Below are 23425 nucleotides of genomic sequence, written 5' to 3'. Positions count from 1 at the left end.
TGTGAAGGGAGGAGCAGAGGGAGGCCGTTGGGGAGTCGAGGAGGGACAGGAGTCGGTGCAGGCAGAGGGAGAGGAGGGTTGAGCGGGAGTAGTGGAGGGAAGGGAACGGGAACGTCTTGGAGAAACAGCTCGGGTCAACTGCGGCAGCAACAAACTTGAACCTTTTTCTCCACAATCTCTGGCGCAATTTAAATAGGAATAGCAAAAATATACAGATGCGTTTCTTTTCAGAAGCCCAATACTACAGGTCATAAAAGAGCTTCTCTTTGTATACAAGTGAGGAATGCTGAATAGATCACAGGTTGTGGTATATCATACGTTACTCTATAGTAAGCATCTACTACTACTCCGGTAAAGGGGCAACATTGGCACATTAGAATAGATCAAAGTGCCTATTGCTCCATTGTGACATTAGTGCTCATAGCTTCAAGTCACTCACTGTACGAAAGATTATAATGGTGTCCTGCCTCAGACAAGTGTGTACAATGCAAGGGTTCCATAAACTGACCCACAGTCAGAAAATGCAAACATGTATTAGAATGTAGTTATTGTTTCAAATAAAAATGTGAATATATGTTACCTGTTGTAAAGTTTTCTTGAATTTTGAGACTTGTCATTTAGGCAGAGTTTACACGAGTGAGAGCAGCATGCGAGTCAATGGTGACCGACAGCCATTTGATTTGAAAGTGTAGAAGTGCTTATAAGCTGTAATTTTGATCAAAGTGCTTCTTCTCCTAAATAACAGTTTCACACTGCCTTTGAATAACGCAGCTTCACTCTGCCTGTATATGGAGATCATAACATATCACCTTGACAAGCTGAGGCATCAAAACGTGAAGTTTCTTTTAAACAGCTACAAGAACAGCTTATCTTGGTTTTTCATAATACAAAACTTATTCAGCAAGGTTTCTTTAGCATTCGAACTAGAGACATTACTCTCAAATCTTTGGGTTTGCAACGCTTCGGATATAACCGCAAACCTATCACCGTGCTTAATACCTCCATACACATTAGAACCGTTATAACCCAGTAGTTGGGAATCTATAAAGTCCCAGCACATCCTAGAATGCTTGGCGATTGCTATTCAGAGCTTCCATATCCTGGTGGCACCAATTATGTGACCAGTGATGGCTGTGATTGGGTGCAGAAATTTGGCTGGCTTCCCAGCTCAGGTTTGCATAGGTAAGGCTTATGAACCCCAGAGTATGATTGATCACCGTGAACCGATTATAAATGAAAATCTCCCAATCCCATGGGGACTTGAAATCTGTGCTGCAGTCCAATAAATTTGCACAATGGGTTAATGATATCATAATAACTGACAAGCCGAATGAATGTCCGAAGAACACACTGACAATTACGTCCCAAATAGGACTGGCTACCCTTATGATTTCGGAATTTAAAACAGGCAACTAATATGTGTTGTTAATATTTTTGTGGTGCAGGAGTGGGGGGGAGGGGGGGCCAGAGGGAGGAGAGAGAGAGAGAAGGAAAGAATAGATAAATGGGGAATAACTGGATGTCAGTGCTTATTAGAGCTTTCAGCTCCTCCTACCCTCGATGTGAGTGATTTAGTAACTTATAATGAATAATAATTTTAAACCTTTTATAATTTCAATTCTTGGAGCTGATCCAAATTATCCACCTAGTGAACCCAGCTAAGACAACCCAAGTATGGAGTCAATATCTTCAAATGGTGGTCAGAAATAGTATCAGGTAGAACAAATGATAAAGAAAGGTCAAGCTGAACTGCATCCAATGTTTCCGATTACGATATTTAAAGTGAGTGCTGCTAATATTTTGGATCTCTGTCCCCATCAGTCTGTGTACTAATGACTCACTGTCCTGACACATGGTACAAGTAGGCAATGTCTCAGTGGTAACCGTACAGCATGTCTAACAGGGACCAAATATAAGAGGAACTCAACCAAATTGTACAGGCTCTGTCGCCACTGTCCTTCAGACTGATGGATGTTAAACACATTCACTAATCACTTGTCATCGCCTGGATTCACACACAACCACGTAAGTGCCAATGTGTCAGCTGGAATGATACAGAATACATTTTGTATGAATATTTATGCAAGTGTGCTGACAAAAGATTTGTGCACACAGATCCATTGTTCTCTACAAGTAGAGAAACACCGTATTGGTGGAAACTAACATGTTGTCAAAAAAACACAATTAGAGCTAGAACTCTGAAGTGTAAGTCTGCAGATTGCCAGTTATAGACACAGCTCAAGAAATATTTGTATTTGAAAGAAACAAATGCATGTGAATTCAACAAATTGGATTATTTGGTATTAAAATGGATGGGGTGGTGGGTGGAAGGTTTTCAGGTGGGTCTTAAAATGAACAGAGGGCGAAGCGCAGGGATTGATATTGCGGCTGAAGGCACGGTCACCAACGGTGCCAGGGAGGGGTTGGGAGAGACACAGCATGCCTGCGTTAGCTGAGCGAAGAGGCCGGGCAGAGGAGTGGGCTACAAGCAAGTCAGAGAGGTAGAAACGTCCTAGGGAATGAAGGGATATGTACATGAGGGTGAGAATTGATTAAATTGATCTGTTTGGAGAGAATGGAGCCTGGTGAGAATTGAGGCTAGCTAGAGAAGCAATAATGGCCAGGATAGAACTGGAAATCCCTGCTCTTCTTTGAAACAGTGCCAGGGGAACTTAATGTTCACCCGAATCACCCAAGCAGGATGTCTGGTTAATAAGATAAGATAAACAAATACAGAAAGGTAAACACTGCTGAGAAAACACTACCCTAGTGACTTGCACTCAGTATTTGAGGAAGCTTCAATATGTATTTAGAGGATAAACAAATGAGCTTGAATCATTAAAACTGTGATTCTATCATTAATAAGAAACTTAAAACAAAGAAGAACTTACTAACGTCACCCTGGTTAGGTCACCACTTTGAATGAAAATATTGCTTTGCCCACAAAATATACAGTCAATTCACTTTAAGAGTATATTCTGTGAAGCGCTTTGAGACTTCTCGAAGAAGTGATCATGTGCTATATCAAATGCACAGATGATTCTTATTATTAAAATGGCTGGAGTTTAAAAGAATTTTTTAAAGGAGTAAAAACATCATTTAGCACTCTTCTTTTGCAAACTTGTTTAAAGTTGGGGAGAAAAGGAGTTTTATTCGACTGTTTTAGATTGAGACCTGATGTGTCAAACAACCCATTTCCAGCCCTCAATCCTGATCAAGTGGCTGGACTCTAGGGTTCAGTCGACGCTGAAGGTGAACAAATGGCATCATACGTTAACAGCTCAGCATCAGTTAATAGGTTAGAGCCCCATTAGGAGTAAAATAAAAACTCCTTTGCATTAACTCTTGTTGTGGATTGGAGAAGAGGCCTAACAACCTATTCTAAACAGCTCTCTGTTATAGCAACTCACAATTTATGAGTTTAGCCAAGTGCTAATATATCTGTGGTTGTTTTGATCCTGTATTTTACTGTAATATCTCTGAACCACGTGAAGTTATTGTGTGCTTTGAATAACAAACTTGAAAAACATTTCCAATAAAACGCTCTCCCCAGCCTGCAAGATTGCTGAGTGAGCATTTTTAAATTGCTACGCTGTTGGATAGGATTATTCGGTTGTAATCACTATCCTCAGTTTAATTATTTTGGATCCCAGTCCAGTTCAAATGGCACTGCTTCTTTCACACTTGCTTGGGAACAACGGCTTAACATCTCTGTCATGAGCCTCTTGCTCTGACCGTTGAATCCCTCAAGCTGCTAGTCATTCTGATTATTAAAAGATTGTTGTTTGTTCCATAGTTTGTCACTAGCAGCTATAAATGACTCGTGCTGCAAGTAATGTGGAAGCTGTAAACAAACTTACTCCCTCCTCCCCCTGAAAATCAGACCATTCCAGAATCACTCATTTGTTTCCCGTCGTATCAGAGGCAAACGTTAGTTAGTTAAAATATTTACATACAAAGTTACAAATCTGACAAGTATATAAATAAGCATTTTTGAAACAAAAATTTTCCAACTGTTAAAACAAATCATAACATACAATTTCATCTTGGTGGATACATGAAATCTTAGTGTGAATCTTGAAACGCATCCCATGATATAATTCTGGCAATTACCGCGTCTACTTGTACATTCATAACCAAGGTCTTTGTGTGGTATATAAAAATGACATCTTCCTGATGCAAAAGGCACTACAGAAATATAAATGATGTGCTTCTATGTACAGTAAATTTTAATCAGCAATTTTATTTAGAATATCTGCTGGCCTCAATGCTTATAAAGAGCATATTCACCTGTTTGAAGGGCAGGTATCTGCACCCCTCTGGCATGGTCAGGACTTTAAGCTGTGCAGGCATGACTCGAGCAGGGTTTTCCAACAGTTGGAAATTTGGCTCTGGCTCTTTTTTCTTCTCCTTCTCTTTTTCGTCATCCTTCTTCTCTTCCTTCTCTTCCTAAAGACATTTTAAAAAGCAGCTGCATAAATGTGCAACAGGTGAACTTTACGTTACATTGACAGAACTGCCAGTAAGTAACAGTATAAAGCAGCAAAACATTGCTTTTAACCTCAGGCAGTTTGAGCCAAAAAATTTCTATGAGGGTTCTAAAAAGGGAGAGAAAACGAAAAATCCAAGTTTACATTTCAAAAGAAAGAGAAGATATAATGGATTCTAGACAGAGTTGCTAGCAAGAAATAAGTTAGGAGACGATGATTTTTGATTTCAACGCAGTGAAGGTGCAAGGTGGATGTATTTAGATTTTGGAAGAGACAAAGTTCAGTGACAACTTTGACAAATTGGCTATATTTGTCAAATGCTAAAATGGAGGTCAGAAGTTTATGAAGTGACAGATTGGGTACTAAAGGAGTCAAAGATCTCCTAGCAGATTATCTAGCCTTTTCTTGTATCATGTTTAGAAATACAAGATAAGAGTTGGCTTATACTTACAACATCCATTTTCTCCTCCTCCTTATCTTTATCTTTTCCCTTCTCTTTCTCCTTTTCTTTCTCCTTCTTCTTTGCTTTGGCAGTGATCGACAGGACAGCTGTGGAAACCTGCAGGTTAAGAATCAAATATCTCACGTCAGATCTAAACTACGAACATAAATAAGGGAATGAACAGCTTTAGTGCAATTAACAGTACAAAGCAATGAAATCCAGGGTACAATGTAGGATCCAGAAAACTAAACCTTATAGTATGAAAAGCAGTCGAAAAGTAATTGAAGGACATTACAATTATCTATCCATTTAATTCCCCCCTCACTGTCCCCCAACTTCTCTCCCGCAACAGCATTAATTGAGAAAGGGCAGTTTCTATTTCCTTCCTTCACACACTGCTCATAAATGGTTTCCAAAGACCTGAGAGGAGCATACAAGTAAACACTGGAGAAATCTATATGAAACACTGTACTGAACAGCATTTTGGGAACTGAAGCATTTCATCCTCATTGTTGTAGAATGAAACTCTGCAACATTTATCTGCTGCTGTAGGACACAAGTGGTTGATGGGTGCTCGTGGGTTCCAGTTGTAGGATGCTGGTTTTGCAGTAATCCATGTGGTTTGGCTTGCTCTTTCATGGAGTCAAATTAATTCCACTATTTTACAGAGAACAAATCCACTCCAATCTGAACGGGAACACAATAAAACTGAAGAAATAATTAATTAATCCTGCATCCCATTGAGTAGAGACGTCACTTCGTACTACGGATCATCAGCTCTCACTTCTCTTAAAATGACACAGGGTTGCTTTGTAGACAAGATACTGGGCTGGAACAGCAGATACAAGCTTCCCTGTTTATCTCAAATGTGTACAATGCAAAGAAGATATTTATTTAGAGTAATTAAACAAGAAATTCAAAAGCACCGCTTAACAACAGCATCTCCATTAACTAATTTATGATTTGCTTTTCCCCACATATAAATCTATTACTATTAAGATTTCAAAGCATGATAAGAACAAAGTATTTAATCCTTCCAATCTGATAAAATAGCTTTTTTAAAAAAATCTTTTTTGCTGAGTGAATAAATTTATGTGTTGTAGTGGCACAGAGTCACACAGATCGAAAGGGTGGCAGGACGTTTATTCTATGGGGAGCTGAGCTTCAAGTAAAACTGGGGATGACAATTTGTAACAAACAAAAATGCCACATGATACAGACCTTCTCTTTCTCTCTTTCTTTTGGCACCTCCAGGGCAGGAGGGTAGGCGAATGTTGATGCCTTGCAGTTTGATCGGTACTGAACTTTAGGCATCTACAACACAAGGTGAATATTAAACATGTCAAACACTTTGCCGTGGTTCAGAGATCAAACAGTCTCAAGTTGAAATCCAGATCTACATGAGCATTTTGCTTAATTATTTGATTTAAATGGACATTTAATTACACAACACAGAGGCCATACACACAGGTAAGGGTCAATCTCGCTAATATTTAATGTTTTGTGTGAATCAAATTATTAACAACTGAAATCTTGAGAGGCTGTGCTGAGAGAGAGTGTGATTTACCGCTCACACTGCTGAGCTTTCACTCGTGTTATATTCAATCCCTGATGACAGCTTGTGTGTGTGTGTGTGTGTGTGTGTGAGAACCCCATTTACACATCGAGGTTCAGGTGCAGCTTGGTTCACTTATTTCATCAGAGAGTAGACTGCCTCTGGTGCCACAGCACCATCAGAACCGACTTCAATATTTATTGCAGAATTGTTTTTCAATTACTCAGCACTGACAGCTCTGAATCAAAGTGACAAGTACCACATTCTGCTCACAGAGAAGTTTCATTCGTTTTTTGGTGGTCTGCTCAAGGCACATTTGCTGGGGGTAATAAACCAAATGTTGAAGCCATCAAGATTCCACAGTAAGTACGTCTCCTGTGCAATCCCCTGGAGTATGTGGGGAAAGGACAGCTCATCAAAACTAGTATTGAAAAAGTACATCGCCAGTGAACTTGATCAATGTTCACCTCTAGACAATGCAGATTTTTTTAAAAAAATCAACTGGCTAGTAAGTAAGTTTATCTGTATAAGCTTACCAGTTTTCAAATCTATTTTAAACAAAATTTCTGCCTGAAGTAGTCCCAGAAGGAAATAACGAACACTTGCCTTCAGGTCCTTGTTAAGCCCAATGACAGCAGTTGGAGTAAAAGCCAAGGACAGGAAATGTGAATGAGGGAACCAGAACCAAAACTGGGTAAACACCAGAACCCCGACCACTGACGGCATGTGGGTATGCCCCGTCCGTGACTGCAGAGAAATAGTCATGTTACGCCCACCTGCAAAAAAAAAAAGGGAAAGTCAGCAGTCACAAGATCAGACCCACTACGACCAACAACTTACATTTGTGTAGCGCCTTTCACATCAAGAGGACGTCCCAAGGCGCTGGATAGTCAGGGATTCTCACCCAAGCTGGTGGTGGGATCAGTAGGGGTGGAAGGTCAAAAGTCAAGATTCAGGGTCAAGGAACTGGATCATTTTTAACAGTATTTTCTCTTCTCCTAAAACAGGCAACAAAATCCCATGCACCTTGAAAATCCAGATCTCGAGACATTCAAAAATTGGCCACAAAATGCGCACCTTATTCTGACACACCAACTGGAGCCAAAAGGAATCCTGTTAATAGGTTCAGAATAGTACAGAGAGAGAGAGAGAGAGAATGGTATGGATGTAAACATCTACACGCCAAATGGAAAACAGATGATACCCAGATTAACATTGTGCTTACGGGCTGAACTCAAGTTATTTGAAGCCTTGCCATCTATATGTGCTGCATTTCTTTGTTAGCCTACAAAATACAGTCACAACATTTTACAGTAAATCCTGTGAAGCACTGCAAGACATGCTCGCAATGTGAAAGATGTCAACTGCAAGGAATATTTTACATGATCATATTTCTCCTGTAAATTGGAAGTCAAACACCTCTAAAATTGACCCTAATCCACTCTAACACTGTTGATAAACCTGGACTCATCTCAGGGATGATTTCGCATGACTCCCGATATAAAACCAACTAAAGGGATATAAAACAGAATGTTAGGGCCCCAAGACGACTCAGCTACCAGATATTTTCCACATAATTAGTGCATCTAAGATAACAGACAATGGTCAGTATTTCCATACTGTGAACACAGGTGAGAACAAGTTTCTGGTATAGCAGAGCTATTAGTTTGGAATGGTAATGGTAATGGAATGGTAACTGACAGCATTCAACACTTGCTGACATTTCAAAGCAACAGAACCCTGAGCTGCACTGGTGGCTGACCTCTTCATTATATGCATACTAAACTTTCTGTGACTGAAACAAGCTGAAATTCAGCAGAGTCCAAAGGAATAGAGTGAACATTTGAGGCTTAAAAATCTTGCATTTACATGAAGCCTACCCTGAAAAGTCTCGAAACTTAAAACTCAATTGATCCATAAGGTGGAAGCAATTGAGGCTATAAATGAGAAAATATAAGGTTTATGAAATAGTTAGCTTGTCACTGAAGACCTCACAGCTGCTCCTCTGAAGGCATCAGGGCAGTTATTTCAGAAAGCACATTAAACTGCAACAAATCTTTACCAGAGAAAAATAATTAGTTACTATTCAACACTCTGACATTTCAGAGAGCGCCACTGTTTTACACGATAAGAAGTCAAATGTAAGATGGTAGTTATGGCTAAAAATAGCATTCCCATTTTTATGATAAAGGTACTATTTTATTTAGATGAAGTCATTAAATTCACAGCTGGAAGCAAAGGAAGTATCTACAACAACAATAAGTTTGAAAGTTAAGGCTTTCTTTTGGGGGAAATTGTTTTGACATCTAAAACCATTGAACTGGTTAGATACTGGCAGCTTCAAGCCACTGAGCTGACACTCAGTACTGCTAACCAAAATGTGAAACTAGTTTAATTAGTCCAATAAAATCTTGCATTGCTTATAGGCTGTAGGAGTACAAGGACAGAACTACTGCGATAAAACACCGCCAATTTGGATTTAGAAGGCAAAAATCACAACTGACAAATCACAAACATCTTTGATGGTATTGCAGATAAAGTACACGACCTCCAGAACATTTTTGATAACATCTCATCAAAGACATCTGAATAACCTAAAATGGGAATGTGGAGCTAGAACATCAGACCGCATAAGAAAGAACAGGAAACAAAGTACTTGTGATATTACAGTATATTACTTGTGATAGTACAGTAGATATTTCAACTTCAATATTGGGACAATGTGCTGAAACAAACTAAAGCTAATAAAATGCTGGAATCTAAAGCCAGAGCAGTAGCGTATAAATCTACAGAATTTTCAATGCAGTGGCCATATGACATGTAGAACTGATCATTTTTTGTTTTATGCCCCCCAAAAGGATACATTTGTATTCGAAAAGGTGCAGAAAAGTGCAACAAAATGGATTCCAATTGTAAAGGAAAGGAGCTTTATAGAACAAAGAGGAGTGCAAGTTTTATGATCACAACAGAAGGATGTCCTGTAGCTCAGTGGTTAGAGCACTCGCTTTGCAAGTGAGAGACCTGAGTTCAATTCCAGGCAGAGGGCGAAACCTTGGGCAAGTTTCCTTACTCCACACAGAGCCTAATAATAATCCCTCCAAAAAAACAAAACAATAATAAATTGGTCATTTTCAATCTACGACTGTTTGTGGGACATTGCTGTGCGCAATTGGCTGCCGCGTTCGCCCACAAATATACAGTCAATTCACTTTACAGTGTGTTCTGTGAAGCGCTTTGGGACGTCCTCCCGACGTGAAAAGCGCTATATCAAATGCAAGGATTATTATTATTATGTCGCGGAACCCATTGAATAGTATGCAATATTAAATGGCAATAGAGCTATCTTTCCACCTAATGACAATCTTACTCTAAGTACAACACATCATGGTTGTGGGACAGATACGTGAGGTTTTGACTGTGACTATCAATCATAAAATCTATACTGATGTTTTTCAAGACCTTTTTTTAAAAAATGGTCATTTACCAACATGCAAGGAAAACAACCTGAGAAAAGTCACTGTTGGCAAGAAAATGAAAGAAACCTTTTCCCACAGAATGGTAGAGTAGGAAATGAATACCGTTTCGATGGGGGAAACTTCTTCAAAGAGACATGAGCCCTTGAGACAACTTAGGTTCAGGCATGCGATATGTGTAGGAGATAGGGATGTAGCCTTTACTTTAATTCACTAGACAAAGTAGATAAAAACAACCTGTATTTTTCTTTAGGTATTCCAATTAAATTTTCCAATATTAGCCACTCTACCCATGCTCTCTGGAACTCTGTCCCTCTGACTTGTCCCCTTCCTCCCCATCTTCAAAGGCCCAACTCAAGACCTACCTCTTTGACCGTGCTTTTGATCACCCTTCCCCTCCCCACCCCCAGCTCAGGTGCATATCCAGCAGTGTGAGGCGCTTTTTAAGACAAAAAGGTGCTATAGAAATATAAATTGTATTATTCTCTATGTTGAGCATTATTTGCTTAAAAAAGTCTACTTTAAATCAAACAAATTTGTTTCAAAATAGTTGTTCCTACTTTCTGATATATTTTTGCAGACTTGTAGGTTTTCTTTATTTGTAGATTTCTTTATTATAATTTCACCACACTTGCTTTTTCTTCTTTAATTGTGACAGTTGGGTAAAGCAGCAATAACAGTAATATTGATTTCATTCGATACGGCGCTTTTCATGTCAGAAGGACATCTCAAAGGACTTCACAGGATATACGGTGCAGCAACTGTGTATTTTGTAGGCAAACGTGACAGCCAATTTTTGCAATCATTTCCCACAAGCAGCTGTGAAGTGAGTGACCAATTTTATCTCCCTTCACTTTTCGAATTGTGTCATGGTATCTTTAATGTCCACCTGAACAAGTAGATAGATAGGACATCAGTTTAATGGCTCATTCAAAGTATGGCACCTCCGATAATATAGAACACTCCCAGCATTGTATTGGAATGTCATGCTTCATATTCTGTGTCTGCCACTATTCATAATAGTCTAAGCATTCTTAAGACAAAATTTGATAATCTATAGCCCTTGACAGACCTACTAAACTGTGTATGTCTTGGTCCATTCACGGCCAGTAAGAGATGGGATTCAGCCCCATGACCACTCACCTGCTGTCCAAGGAGGGGGGCTTATTCTATCCGAAAGAATCAAGTAAAAATGTTCCAATAGAAATGTCCTAACCAAGAAAAAAAACTATGTACAAAGATTGAAATCAGTGTGTGGGATTCGTGGGTGCAGAATCGCATCCATCTGTCTATGTACAGAGGGTTAAGTTCCCGAAAACAAGCCTTGCACAAGAAACTGCTTAGTATCAAGGTCCCTAATTAAATGTCAGTGATGCTGGTCTACATTGCGGTTTTCCTCCAGCTGCCATCTATCCTATTCAATGTCAACCAACAAATTGGACGCTGCTAAAACCACAGGTATGTATGATACAATCGGAGGCCATTCAGTCGATTTTTTGTGTTGGTGTTTGCTTCATGAAGTCACCCACCTAAACCTCAATTTCGTGTTCTTTCTCCATATGCACTAATACAGTTCTTCTGTTTGTGCTTGTCCAATTCTTTTCTAAATGCTCCAATTGATTCTACTGTGGGTATGTAGTGCAGTACTCTCACACTGAGCTGAAAGCTGAGATATTGCCAGTGTTGGCAGCTGCAGTTTGAATGTCAGTTGCAAGTTTAAGATTAAATCAGCAAGCCATTTTTGACAGTATTGACAATCTCTCAGTGCATTTATCAGAGTCTGGAATGACGGATAATGCTCTCAGGATAGTACTAAAGTAGTATCCCTCCTCATTAGTACTTCAAAATGTCTTCAGTGCAGTTCAAAGATGTTGTAAAATGTAATTAAGTATCTCCTCAGACTTCAAAAGTAAAACTGCCCTCAAACAGATTCTTTAGCTCCAAATCTTATTAGTATCCTTTTTTCTCAGGCTCATTGCTCCAAATCCATGGGCTCAAAGACGGAGGGTATTGAAAGGTTAAACATTACTTGAAGTATCAGGGCTGAACAGCTCAGCAAAGTACATATTATAGTTACTGTATAACAAATCTCTGGCTAAAGATGTTTTCAGTTGATTGATATTAATTCAATTTGCGTTTTGTTTACTATTTTGCAAACCTTTTTAAGCATTTTATGGATTAGTCTATGGATAAAGGTAGTGGATTATTACAGAGTAAGTGGCTAGGTTTTGAAATACATGCATTGCGATGTTCATTCAGTTGGGTGAATATTATAATAATGATCCTTGCATTTGACATAACACCTTATCACGTCATTGAGATGTCTCAAAGCGCTTCACAAAGTATATTGTAAAATGGATTGACTGTGTATTTTGTGGGTGAAATGAGGCAGCCAATTGCCAGAGCAGTGTCCCCCAAACAGTCGTTGATCGAGTGACCAATCACGTTACAAAGTCAGTTACAAAATGTTTTTTGGTTCATCTATCACAGATATTGTCTTACTCATTCTTCCAAAGCAGTTCCACATTCAGATAGGGTCACCATTCAACAAAACAGATGTGAGCATCACATGTTTACAGATGTATAAACATCTGCAGATCTTCCATTCTTGGCTGAGTCAATCTCAGCTACGCACTTTTAAGTAATTTTTTCAAAAGGACTTACAAAGACAGCTAGATCGGTATGTATTAAGAACACACTGACTTCCATAGCTATGACATACCTGCATCAAGAATGCCCTGAGCCAGGATTGCGCCAAACTTGGCCATGACGTCATCGTGCTTGTCATTGATGACCTTTGCATACAACTGTCGGAACTGTGTAACCTAATTTAGGAAACGTAGGGCAGAAGTCAGTGAGGAACTTGTAAACACGTCAAAACAGACCAACTCAAACACAGGATTGTATACATTCACACTCGGGTTTAAATTTGGGACCATCTAAAGATGAATACATAAAAAATTATTCAAACAATTCAAGATAGATGTTCACACAATAGAATTCAGCATAAAATCCATCCCTTTGAGTAAAATATAAAAATTATACACACACTTCAAAGGAACAGAGCTGATAGCAGCTACAGTTAAATTAACAATTTGTCCACATTTGGTTAGATCTGGAAATACTCAGCATGATCTGAGAAACACATTCAGAAGCTATAAACACCCACATGGATGCTATTGAATTTTTTCTCAGACAATTAACCTTCATTTCTGGGGCACATGCTGTTTGCACGTCAATGAGGAGCCTAGTCTGGCGTGAAGGATTCAATTGGATGCAGTGACTGTCACACTTTCACTTTTTCTGATTTAGATCTTTCAGAACCAGAATCTTCATATTTCACACATGTAAATTATTATTCTTTTTGGCAGTGAAATTGCTGTTCATACAATAGAATAATCTGAAGTACAATCTAAAACAGAACAGCTTACAGGAAATTGGTAAATTAATGCCTGGTGCAGAAAGGCTGGGAAGAAAACCTGATGACCTGAAGAAAGATATGATGTTCAAGCTCCATCACAAAAGGTATAATCTATTTCAAATTGAAGAATAACTTTAACCTACTTTTATAAAGGCTTCGAAATTTTATACATTAAACATTTATGAAAGAGTAAAACATTCAAATGCTCACTAAAACTTCTTCACTGTCGCTCAAGATGGATTCGGATCATGAAACAGCAGAGTGAAAATTAATTTCCATTTGATTAACTTCAGTATGGATCATAGGTTTTCATTTAGTGTTTAATCCTCTTTATTGACAGACCATTTACAATCTCATTTAAACATCTGATTAAATAGAAGTTTAAAAAGATCTAGTGCCTCCCTGATTTATCAGCGAGAATAATCACTGCCCAATGTAAAAGTAAGAATACAAACTGGCAGGATCCATATAGTGAACCTTAGTCTGTTCCTTTTTGTCTACTCCTTGTACTATTAATAAATGATTTAGAGGAAAGCACTTCTTGTAATATAATTTTTTGCTGATGATACCAAGCTATGTGGAAAAATAAAAATGGACGATTAAAAAGAAGCACACAAGTTTTGGACCAGTTCAGCAGAAGGGCAATGAATTGTACACGCAGATTAGCATAGACCAATGCTGGCCAAACTACGGCCTGTGGGTCTGTTCCGAGCCACTGGGCCGTCATGAAGCAGCCCCCCAAATATTCTAGTCTAAATAAATCTATGTTTGGGGTAATCTGTTACCAGGTTTTTCTTGATCAAATATTTCTTGATTCATGGAGAGGGTGGGGGGCTCAATTGTCAAAGTGGTTTGTCAGGGTTCACTTGTATATCCATTAGCAGAAGGGGACAGAGGAAAAAGACATAGTTGTGATTGATCACAGTCATGTTTCCAATCTTTTTAGGAATACTGCTTCTTCACACCAATCTACCACAGGAGATTACTCTTGCCCTCTTCCATCTGGACTGCTGCTGTGCATGTACGCTCTAAACTTTACAAGAGTTGTGACCCAGGTGAATAATAAACTTGTGTTCTCCTGGAAGTGAGTGTTTTCCACACATGCTCTCATTTATAAATTTCCATTTGAAAAACACAACATAAGTGTTGAACACTATTTACATGTATGGTAGTCCAACTCATACATACAATCACTCGATTCACATGTACAATAGTCCAATTCACATCTATAATTCAACTACCACCCAAGAACTGAAACAGAAAAGTTCTGATCTCTGGAAGGGAGAGGGGAATGTTTGTACAAATACGGTTAAACTAACTATGCAACAGGGTTCCCTTCTGGAAGTGATTTCAACCTGAAAATACTCGCAGTTAAGGCCGATATTTCCAAACACCTTAATATAAATAAATGGGTTTCTGTCAGTTCAGCAGCTAATCCCAATGGACTGTAGTGATTTATCTTCTCCTGAAAGGGTTTGTTTAAATAATCTGAAGGATAAGAGACCAAGCCAAAAACTTCAGTGCAAGAAGCAGCGATCAGTTACAAAAGTCACAGTGATCAGGCACTAAATGAGAGAGGACTGTGGTCCCCAAACTACTGCAGCTGCAAAGTAATAGATAGCTAACTCCCAACCAATCTGCTGCACATGACTGTAAAAAACATTGTCTTCAGTTGGGTTCTGCATTACACAAGCTGGTTTCTACCCAATGTTAATACAATTCGAATGCTTGTGGAGTCCTGTAGCTCAGTGGTTAGAGCACTCGCTTTGCAAGCGAGAGACCTGAGTTCAATTCCAGGCAGAGGGCGAAACCTTGGGCAAGTTTCCTTACTCCACACAGAGCCTAATAATAATCCCTCCAAAACCCAAAACAATAATAAATTGGTCATTTTCAATCTACGACTGTTTGTGGGACATTGCTGTGCGCAATTGGCTGCCGCGTTCGCCCACAAATATACAGTCAATTCACTTTACAGTGTGTTCTGTGAAGCGCTTTGGGACGTCCTCCCAACGTGAAAAGCGCTATATCAAATGCAAGGATTATTATTATTATTATTATATAGCTTGGTTTAAGGAAGCCTGGGAAGCTCACTTAAATGTGACTGTTTTCCAGACTGGGAGGCTGCACCAACATGGCATTTTTAGTTGCCTCCATGTTAAATTCCCTAATGTAATGTAAAACTGCATAGCTTGCCATTGAGAGCACTAACTTGCAAGCTTTCTTACTTCACAACACATATTGCAGGGATTGTGACAGGATGAGCTCCCCTTTCTTGGACATAAGACAGAGTGGTAAAATGGGCAGACATGTGGCAGATGAATTTTAATGTGGAGAAATGCAGATTGATGCATTTTGGGAGGAAGAATGAGGAGAGACAATATAAGCTGATGGTACAATCTTAAAAGGGGTGAAGGAACAGAGAGACCCGGGGGTTCATATAAGTAAATCTTTGAAGATGGCAGGACAAGTAGATAAAGCTGTTGAAAAAGCATATGGAATACTAGGCTTTATAAATAGGGGCATAGAATACAAATGTCAGGAAGTTATGATGAACCTTTATAAAACACTGGTTAGGCCTCAGTGAGAGACTGTGTTCAGTTCTGGACACCGCACTTTAGGAAGGATGTCAAGGCACTGGAGAGGGTGCAAAGGAGATTTACCAGGATGGTACCAGGGATGAAGGACTTCAGTTATCAGGAGAGGCGAGAGAAACTAGAATTATTCTCCTCGGAGCAGAGAAGGTTAAGAGGAGACTTAATGGAAGTTTTCAAATTAATGAGGGGATTCGATAGGGTGAACAAGGAAAAACTATTTCCATTGGCGGGTGGTTCAGTAACCCAAGGACACCGATTTTAAAATAGTTGTTAAAAAGAAACAGAGGGAGGTGAGGAGAAATCCTTTTACACAGCGACTTGTTCGGATCTGGAATGCATTGCCTGAAAGGGTGGTGGAAGCCGATTCGATAGCAGCTTTTAAGAGAGAAGATAATTATTTGGGGAGGACAAATTTGCAGGGCTATGGGGAGAGCGTGGGGGAGCGGAGTTGAATAGGATAACCTTTTCAAAGAGCCGGCACAGACACGATGGGCCGAATGGCGGCCTCCTGTGCTGTATGATTCTATGATTCTAATTTATTCACGTGCAGAGCAAGATCTTGAAGCCTGTAAAGTATAAATCAAGAACAAATTGCATTTACATAGCACCTTTCACGTCGGGAGGACGTCCCAAGGTGCTGGACAATGAGGGGTGAACTGGCTCCAAGGTGCCCTGGCAATGGAATGTTGGAATTGAACTCACCCTCTGGGACAGTCTCGATAATCCAGTTCCTGAGCCAGGTGAGTTTGATATACACTAGGGCACTGGTGATGACAGCACAGCTAGCCTGTCTCATGGATAGGACTTAGATGGCAGGCCAGTCACTGGGGCAGGGACTCTTCCCACTCAGCTCCTGTGAACCCTGCAAGCCAAAGCCCTAACAGGTAAGATGGTCCAAGCTTGATAAGTAGCCGGAAAGCTTGCCAGACAGTGCTCTCAATTGCACGTTATGCAGTTTTAGCTAGTTAAGACTTCAGCAGTATCCCAACACATACTCTGGAGTCCGCAATCTGTGGCTGTTACCAACCTGTGTCAAAAACTTCCTGGAATTAGGTAAGTAGGATGTGCCTCTCCAGGTAGAGAATGCACATTCCATTCCAACATCTCTGGAATTTCCATGTATAGGTGGGATACATGGAACTCTCAGTTTAGTTTGAATACTCTTAAATATGGTGATGGATTTCCGCATTCGTCAGTGAATAAAATACTCAGCCTTACCTTTGGACAAGTAATCTCTGTCTGTTGGATTAGAAGGAGGGCAGAGGCAATCAGAGCCCCCTGACGCACATAGTTCACTGGGTCATTGGTCATTGGCTCTAAAAGGTTAATGGCTTCCTGTACAAGTAACAAAATGAAACAGTTGGTCACACATTGGTATTGAATACGAATTCCATAGTTACAGAATGATACAGCACAGAATCAGGCCATTTGGCCCAACCTCGTATTTATACTCCACATGAGCAAGATTATTCCTGGGCACCATCTTGCAACACCACAGGAGCACTGGCAGACATATACAAGACTGAAGCTTGCTTTAGGGATATTAAAAATTGGACTCCTTTTCAAATACTAAACAATGTTGAATCCTGCAGTAGGCTGACCAAAATTAAAGAAATTATAATTAACACATTGTCATTTTCAGGATTTTGAACAGCAAGCAAGGCAGCTGTTGAACAGTAGTTTCCTTTCATATCCACTGCATTTACTGTCGTCGCATGCTGGGAATTGTCTTTCCGTTCCAACTCAGACCAATTTTCCAAAATATGTTCCGATTAGAAACTCCAGTTAGAGTGAGATGTGTGAGTGTTAAGCTTTTCCTGACCATCATATTGAAACCAGCCATAAACCTTCATGTATAGCTCTTATAAAAGATTACTTAAGAACCACTTAACAACCACTAAACCCAACCCTAGCCATTGGGGAAAAGTAGCAAAAGGCAACCCTATTTTCCCATGCAGTGTGAAAGAGAAGCCCCTTAGGACACTAGCAGTTATTTTTAGCTGGATGACGAAGAGGCCAGTCCAGCCTTGTATTAACACATCAGATTTTAATATCACTTACCCAGCTTACACCATGGCCATCTTTCCTACTAGCTAGTTTCCGAACACAGATTCAATGTCAAACTTGAATCAATTAGTTTAGCTGTGGTCACCAGTTCTCACTTATCTATCTCCCTACAAAATGACTGCACTGAAGGGAAATTAACTCAGTCATTCTGCTTCTCCAACACTGCATCAGTCATGCAGCCTTCAACACTACTACTTGACGACTCCCAGCAGCATTTACACGTACTTTAAAATGTTATAATAGGGGATTTGTGCTGATAATCTAAATCCCATCAGGCTGACGGAATGCGTGGTTATGTTATCCATTGCTAATGGATTTCATTCCAAAATTTAACTAAAATGTTTATAGGAGATGTGAAAGTTTTACAATTTTTTTGAAACGTCAGAATTTATATTACATACTCATTTATAATGGGATGGAAACACAGAAACTTCTATTAAGGGAATTCAGATTCTTAAAACTGACAGCTTCACAGCACAATATCAGGTAAATGTAGCCACCACAATCCATCTTCATTCAAGCCTAACTCTATAGCCGAGTCACTACACAATACAAACAAACAAGATAGCTTCAAATATATATATACAAGGCTATCTAGTGTTTATTATTTTAAAAGATTATTTCAAAGACAAGGAAATAAGGCCACATTACGCACTAAAAGGCATAATATGTAAAAAAGGTACTCAAAAATGATAGCATAAATAATTTTTCCTATTTGATGAAAATGAACTGATTTATATTCCATACTAATGGGTTTTGAAAGTTGAAATATGTCAATTAATACATGATTATACAAAACCATTAATGCTGAACCAATAACCACTAATTTGTACCAATTTAAAGTGGTGTATTAATTATAAGCAGCACTATGAAACAATTGCGCACTATCTGCTTCACAGATATCAAGGTTGGGAAGCTGACAGTCTAGTTTAAGACACTAATGGACCTGCAACCTAAATAAGCACTTGTTATGTATGAGCTGTGAGCAGAGGATAAAACTGAAGACAAGGAGCGCGCAGTATTCTATTAAGTTTAATAGAATTCCTAGCCTGAGCACACGCTCTTTAGCCACTTGATTCACATGCATTGCCCACTTTTCAATCCAACACCAGTTACTGGTGCTCCTTGTCACTGTAATACTTGTAACAAGACCCTAAAGGTTTATAAAATTGTAATGTGATGCTACCTCCCTGTGTGGTCATTGTAAGCTACAGATTAATAGGGAGCATTTTGACTGAAAAGTAATGTCATTGAGTAGTGTGATTGAAGATGATGTCCCAAATCTGGGCAACCAGTGCAGTACAGCACCAGTTTTACAGAATCAGCACAACAATTAAGAATATTGTTTTGCAGCAGCAATGCAAGACACTCACCTTGTTGCCAGTTCCAGCGCAGCATATTCCCAGAGCCAGAGCAGCACCATATCGAACATGAGGATTGTAGCTTTCAGAAAGCAGGGACACCACACTCGGGCACTGTTCAGGAGTTCTGTGGGAAAAGCAAAACACACCGGCTTATAATTCTGGACAGTTTTATCTTCAGTAATGTCTAATAAAATGCATTTCTAAAACTGCAGCAAATGTCCTCCAAAGACATCAGTAAGTGTACAGCAACAACAACATCTTGCATGTATATAGTGCCCTTAACGCAGGGTAGCTTCTCAGAGGGGGAGGTGGCCGTCAGCACGATCGAAGAGGAGGTTTTCAGGCGGGACTTGAAAAAGGGGGGAGAGGGGCAAGGTGGAGGGATTGAGGGAGAGTGTTCCAGAGTTTTGGGGCGTAGTGTCTGAAAGCGCGACCTCCCATGGTGGATGTGAGCGATGAGCAGGAGGCTGGTGCCAGTCGAGCTATGGATTAGGGAGTGAGGAGGTCGGAGAGGTAGGGAGGTGCCAGGGAGTGAATGGATTTGAACACAAGTGTAATGGAAAATCTGAAGTAAATTATTAATTCCCAAAGTACAAGCAATGACATTTTTGAAAAAATAATGCAATAACATTCATAATAATAAGCCTTGCATTTGATAGAATGCTTTATCATGTCATCAAAACATCTTAAAGTGCTTCACAGGATTTTACTCTGAAGTACTGTGTTTTTGTAGGCAAACATGGCAGCCAAACATGGCAGCTAATTTGTGCTTAACAATGTCCCACATTGTTCCAGATAATGAAATGAGTGGTCAAATTTTTATTTGGAGAATTGTTGGGCAGGAAACCAGAAAAAAAAACTCCCTCTCTTTTAAAATGAGAAGATGGTTCATGAATAGTAGATACCACTGGGTGCTTGCCAAGTTATTTTCTGTTTCTGTTTTGAATCTCTAAGGAAGATGGAAGAACGCAACCCCAAAGTGCTGTGCTTATAAAAATGGAACGCATATTATTTTCACTTAACAATGTGTGCTTTAATCACACTTATTTTCCTGTGTTCCAACCTCAAGCTGAAGATGCTCTTCTTTAGGTAATGGAAGCTTTAAGGTTTTTCATGGAAATAACTTGAGTTTGAAAAAATGATCGCAGCAGGATAACCAGCAGGTAGATGCGGGGGATACAAAAGTCATTTTGCTAAGCTGAACGTAGGCACCACTGGTGGTAATTAGGGCATCAAGGCAATAGGTCAAATGAATGAGAAATAAGGCACCGTCATGTGTGTGCAAAGTGGACATCTTTTTATTACAGATAAGAATGACAGCAGCAACTGTTTTACCCTGACCAGCATCGCTCATAAAAATCAAAGGCTGGTTTTATTCCATCGTTTTCACAAAAAGCTTCTGGGAAAATGAAATTTCTAACTGACATTTACAATACAAACTAAGGCTTTGTCCTGCGGAGGAATCAATCTTGAGCTACACTTATGGAGAAAGAAAAAGATTCATAATCTACTTGTCAGCCCACACAACAGCAACACTGTTTTTTATGGGAATTAAGACTCATTTTATCTTCAAACTCCACGGTTTTCCTTCTATTCTTTCTTTTTAAAGCGCTCACTAATTATACAACACTGCCTTAATAAAAATGATTTTTGTATCATTTTTCTATCAATCCTTTCTCTCAGCGCCTTGGGACATCCTCCTGACGTGAACTTTGTAGGCTTTGGAACTCTATTCCCCAGTGCCTTCGCCGCCTCCTCCCTTTCCTCCTTCAAGACCGGTCTCAAGACCTTTCTCTTTGACCGTGCCTTCGGCTCCCCTCTCGACTCTCTACCCCCTCCTCGCTCCCTCCCTTCCCTCCCCTCACCCTGACCGTTTCCCCCCTGCTCGGGTCCTGACCCAACTGTACAGCGCCTTGGGACGTCCTCCTGATGTGAAAGGCGCTCTATAAATGGAATCTTGTCGTTGTTGTTGAAAGGCGCTTTACAAATGTAATTTTCTATTGCATTAGTCTTCTACTCAAGCTCGAAGAATTATGATTGTTTCTCCCATTAGAGAGAGAGAAAAAAAAATGCGCCCCCCCCCCCCCCCCACTATAATGCACTCATATATGATGTGAATTTGGTTATAATGTGTTTGCACTATGAACCCCATTCACTTTGCATGTGTGCAGCCGGCCTGCTCACTCACCTCCTGTGCGTTTACCAACTTTTGCACCACAGTGGTCAACTTCTAAGATATTAGGTTCTCACTGATGTCACTTCACATACACATAGCAGAAAAGGACATAAGTGGGAACCTGACAACCCAGAGGTTGGCCGATCAAGCAAGAAGATATGCTTAGACTTCAAACATTAACTCCACTATATTGCTACAGGGCTTAAAACTGGAAACTTCCTTTAACGGAAGATGCATCACAAATGAAACGCCATAATTCACAGCAAAACAGAAGCTGAATCAATGTTGTTACCGCATGCAAACACAGACAATTTTATCTTAGAAATTTTCCTCCACGGGAAGTACGGAATGGAGAAGCTCGCTACACTATTTGAACTTGTAAATATAATGGTCAATGACTTTCCAGGTATAATGTTTCATCACTGCATATTTTTCAGTTTACTCAGAATTTAGCAAACCAGTAAAGTTCAAGCCACATTTTCAGCTGCTAACAACATTTTTTAAACAAGCCATCACTGGCAATCTCAAAATGATTTGGTAAGTAAAGGCACAATGTCTTGCGAATACACACGGTGCTATTGTTCAAGCACTGTGAAAGGTGCTATAAAAATGTAAATTGTAACATCTCATCTGGAGCACAACTTTGACATTGCAGTGTTCAATGTCAAAGTTGAGCACTGAGCATCAGCCTAGACTTTGAGCTCAAAGTCTCATGTAATCTCTATAAAATGCGGCTTTTTATAAACTATATTTCATAGCAGATGACAAGACAAATATTAAATGATTGTGCATTAAGGGTTCAACTACTGTACATTTATTATTATTTCAGTGGAGTGCAATTGCTACAGGCAGTTCACATTAAAGTTCACTTATTATAAGAAAATGTTCATAGTCAGCATGTCGTATTCGCTCCAAGATCTAAACATCCATTCCAAATACTGCAAATCTTAGAGAAATCTTAGTAAGATTCTTCCAGATCATTAAACTAGTTTTCTCTTTCAGGTGTTGAGTGATCTGAGTCAGAAGGTTGTGATCAAATCGCACGTCGGGTCTTGGAATTCACACAGTCTAAGCTGCTGCTCCAAAGCAGCGTTGGGGCTGTGCTAATTGTTGGACATGCTGTCCTTTGGATGAGATGTTAATCTGAGGTCCTGACTGTATGTCAAGACAAACATTAAAAATTCTATGGTACTACTCAGAATGAGAGAAAGACTTTCTCCTGGTGTCCTGGCCAACAATTGCCCCAAATAAAAATGATCATCCACTGGCTGTTTACGGGACACTGCTGTACGCAAATTGACTACCCTATTTGCCCACAAAACACACAGTTACCCCACTTTACAATATACCTGTGAAGGGCTTTGGGATATCCTTATGACATGAAAGGCGCTATACCAAATGTAAGGATTTTTATTTACCATAGTTGCATTTCAAGTTTAAAAAAATATCCAGGGATATTGCACACTTATGTAGAGCATTAAATTGTAATTCCCGGATATTTTTAAAACTTCCAGAAAGTAAATCCACAAGAATTGAAGTACTAAAATTATTATTATTGATATTTACAGAACAAGAGGGGGAGGGAGAAATATCACATATGCAAGTGTTAGTAACATTTCTGAATTCTATTTTGTATGCTCTTCTGATACCAATCTCTTCAATCAAGAGCCAAACTACCTTTCCTTATCACAGCTTAAAATTGAATGTAATGTCCCTAGTGAGCAGTTTAAAAAAAAGGACCAGGAATTATTTATAGGAGAATAACTATACTGCTCCAGGTTCAACAAGGCACCAAACTAGACTTCCATTCACTATCACAGCAGCACAGGAAAACCTTGATGCT

The 23425-nt window shown here is 39.5% G+C and overlaps 1 protein-coding gene across 1 annotated transcript in view; it reads right to left on the bottom strand.

Moving 5' to 3' along the window:
* psmd1 (proteasome 26S subunit, non-ATPase 1) overlaps positions 1-23425 on the bottom strand; it is a 64151-nt gene that overhangs the window by 4643 nt on the left and 36083 nt on the right. Inside the window, exons 17-23 of the mRNA XM_007902589.2 lie at positions 19416-19530; positions 17194-17310; positions 12683-12785; positions 7094-7263; positions 6154-6246; positions 4942-5049; positions 4291-4449 (exon numbers count right to left, since the gene is read on the bottom strand). Coding sequence (XP_007900780.1) covers positions 4291-4449; positions 4942-5049; positions 6154-6246; positions 7094-7263; positions 12683-12785; positions 17194-17310; positions 19416-19530 — 865 coding nt within the window. The remainder of the gene's footprint in view (positions 1-4290; positions 4450-4941; positions 5050-6153; positions 6247-7093; positions 7264-12682; positions 12786-17193; positions 17311-19415; positions 19531-23425) is intronic.

The sequence above is a fragment of the Callorhinchus milii genome, unplaced genomic scaffold, assembly GCF_018977255.1.
Source record: "Callorhinchus milii isolate IMCB2004 unplaced genomic scaffold, IMCB_Cmil_1.0 Scaffold11, whole genome shotgun sequence".
Taxonomy (NCBI): Eukaryota; Metazoa; Chordata; class Chondrichthyes; order Chimaeriformes; family Callorhinchidae; genus Callorhinchus; species Callorhinchus milii.
Note: the sequence above shows the minus strand (reverse complement) of the source record. Positions and strands in the feature narration are given on the sequence as shown.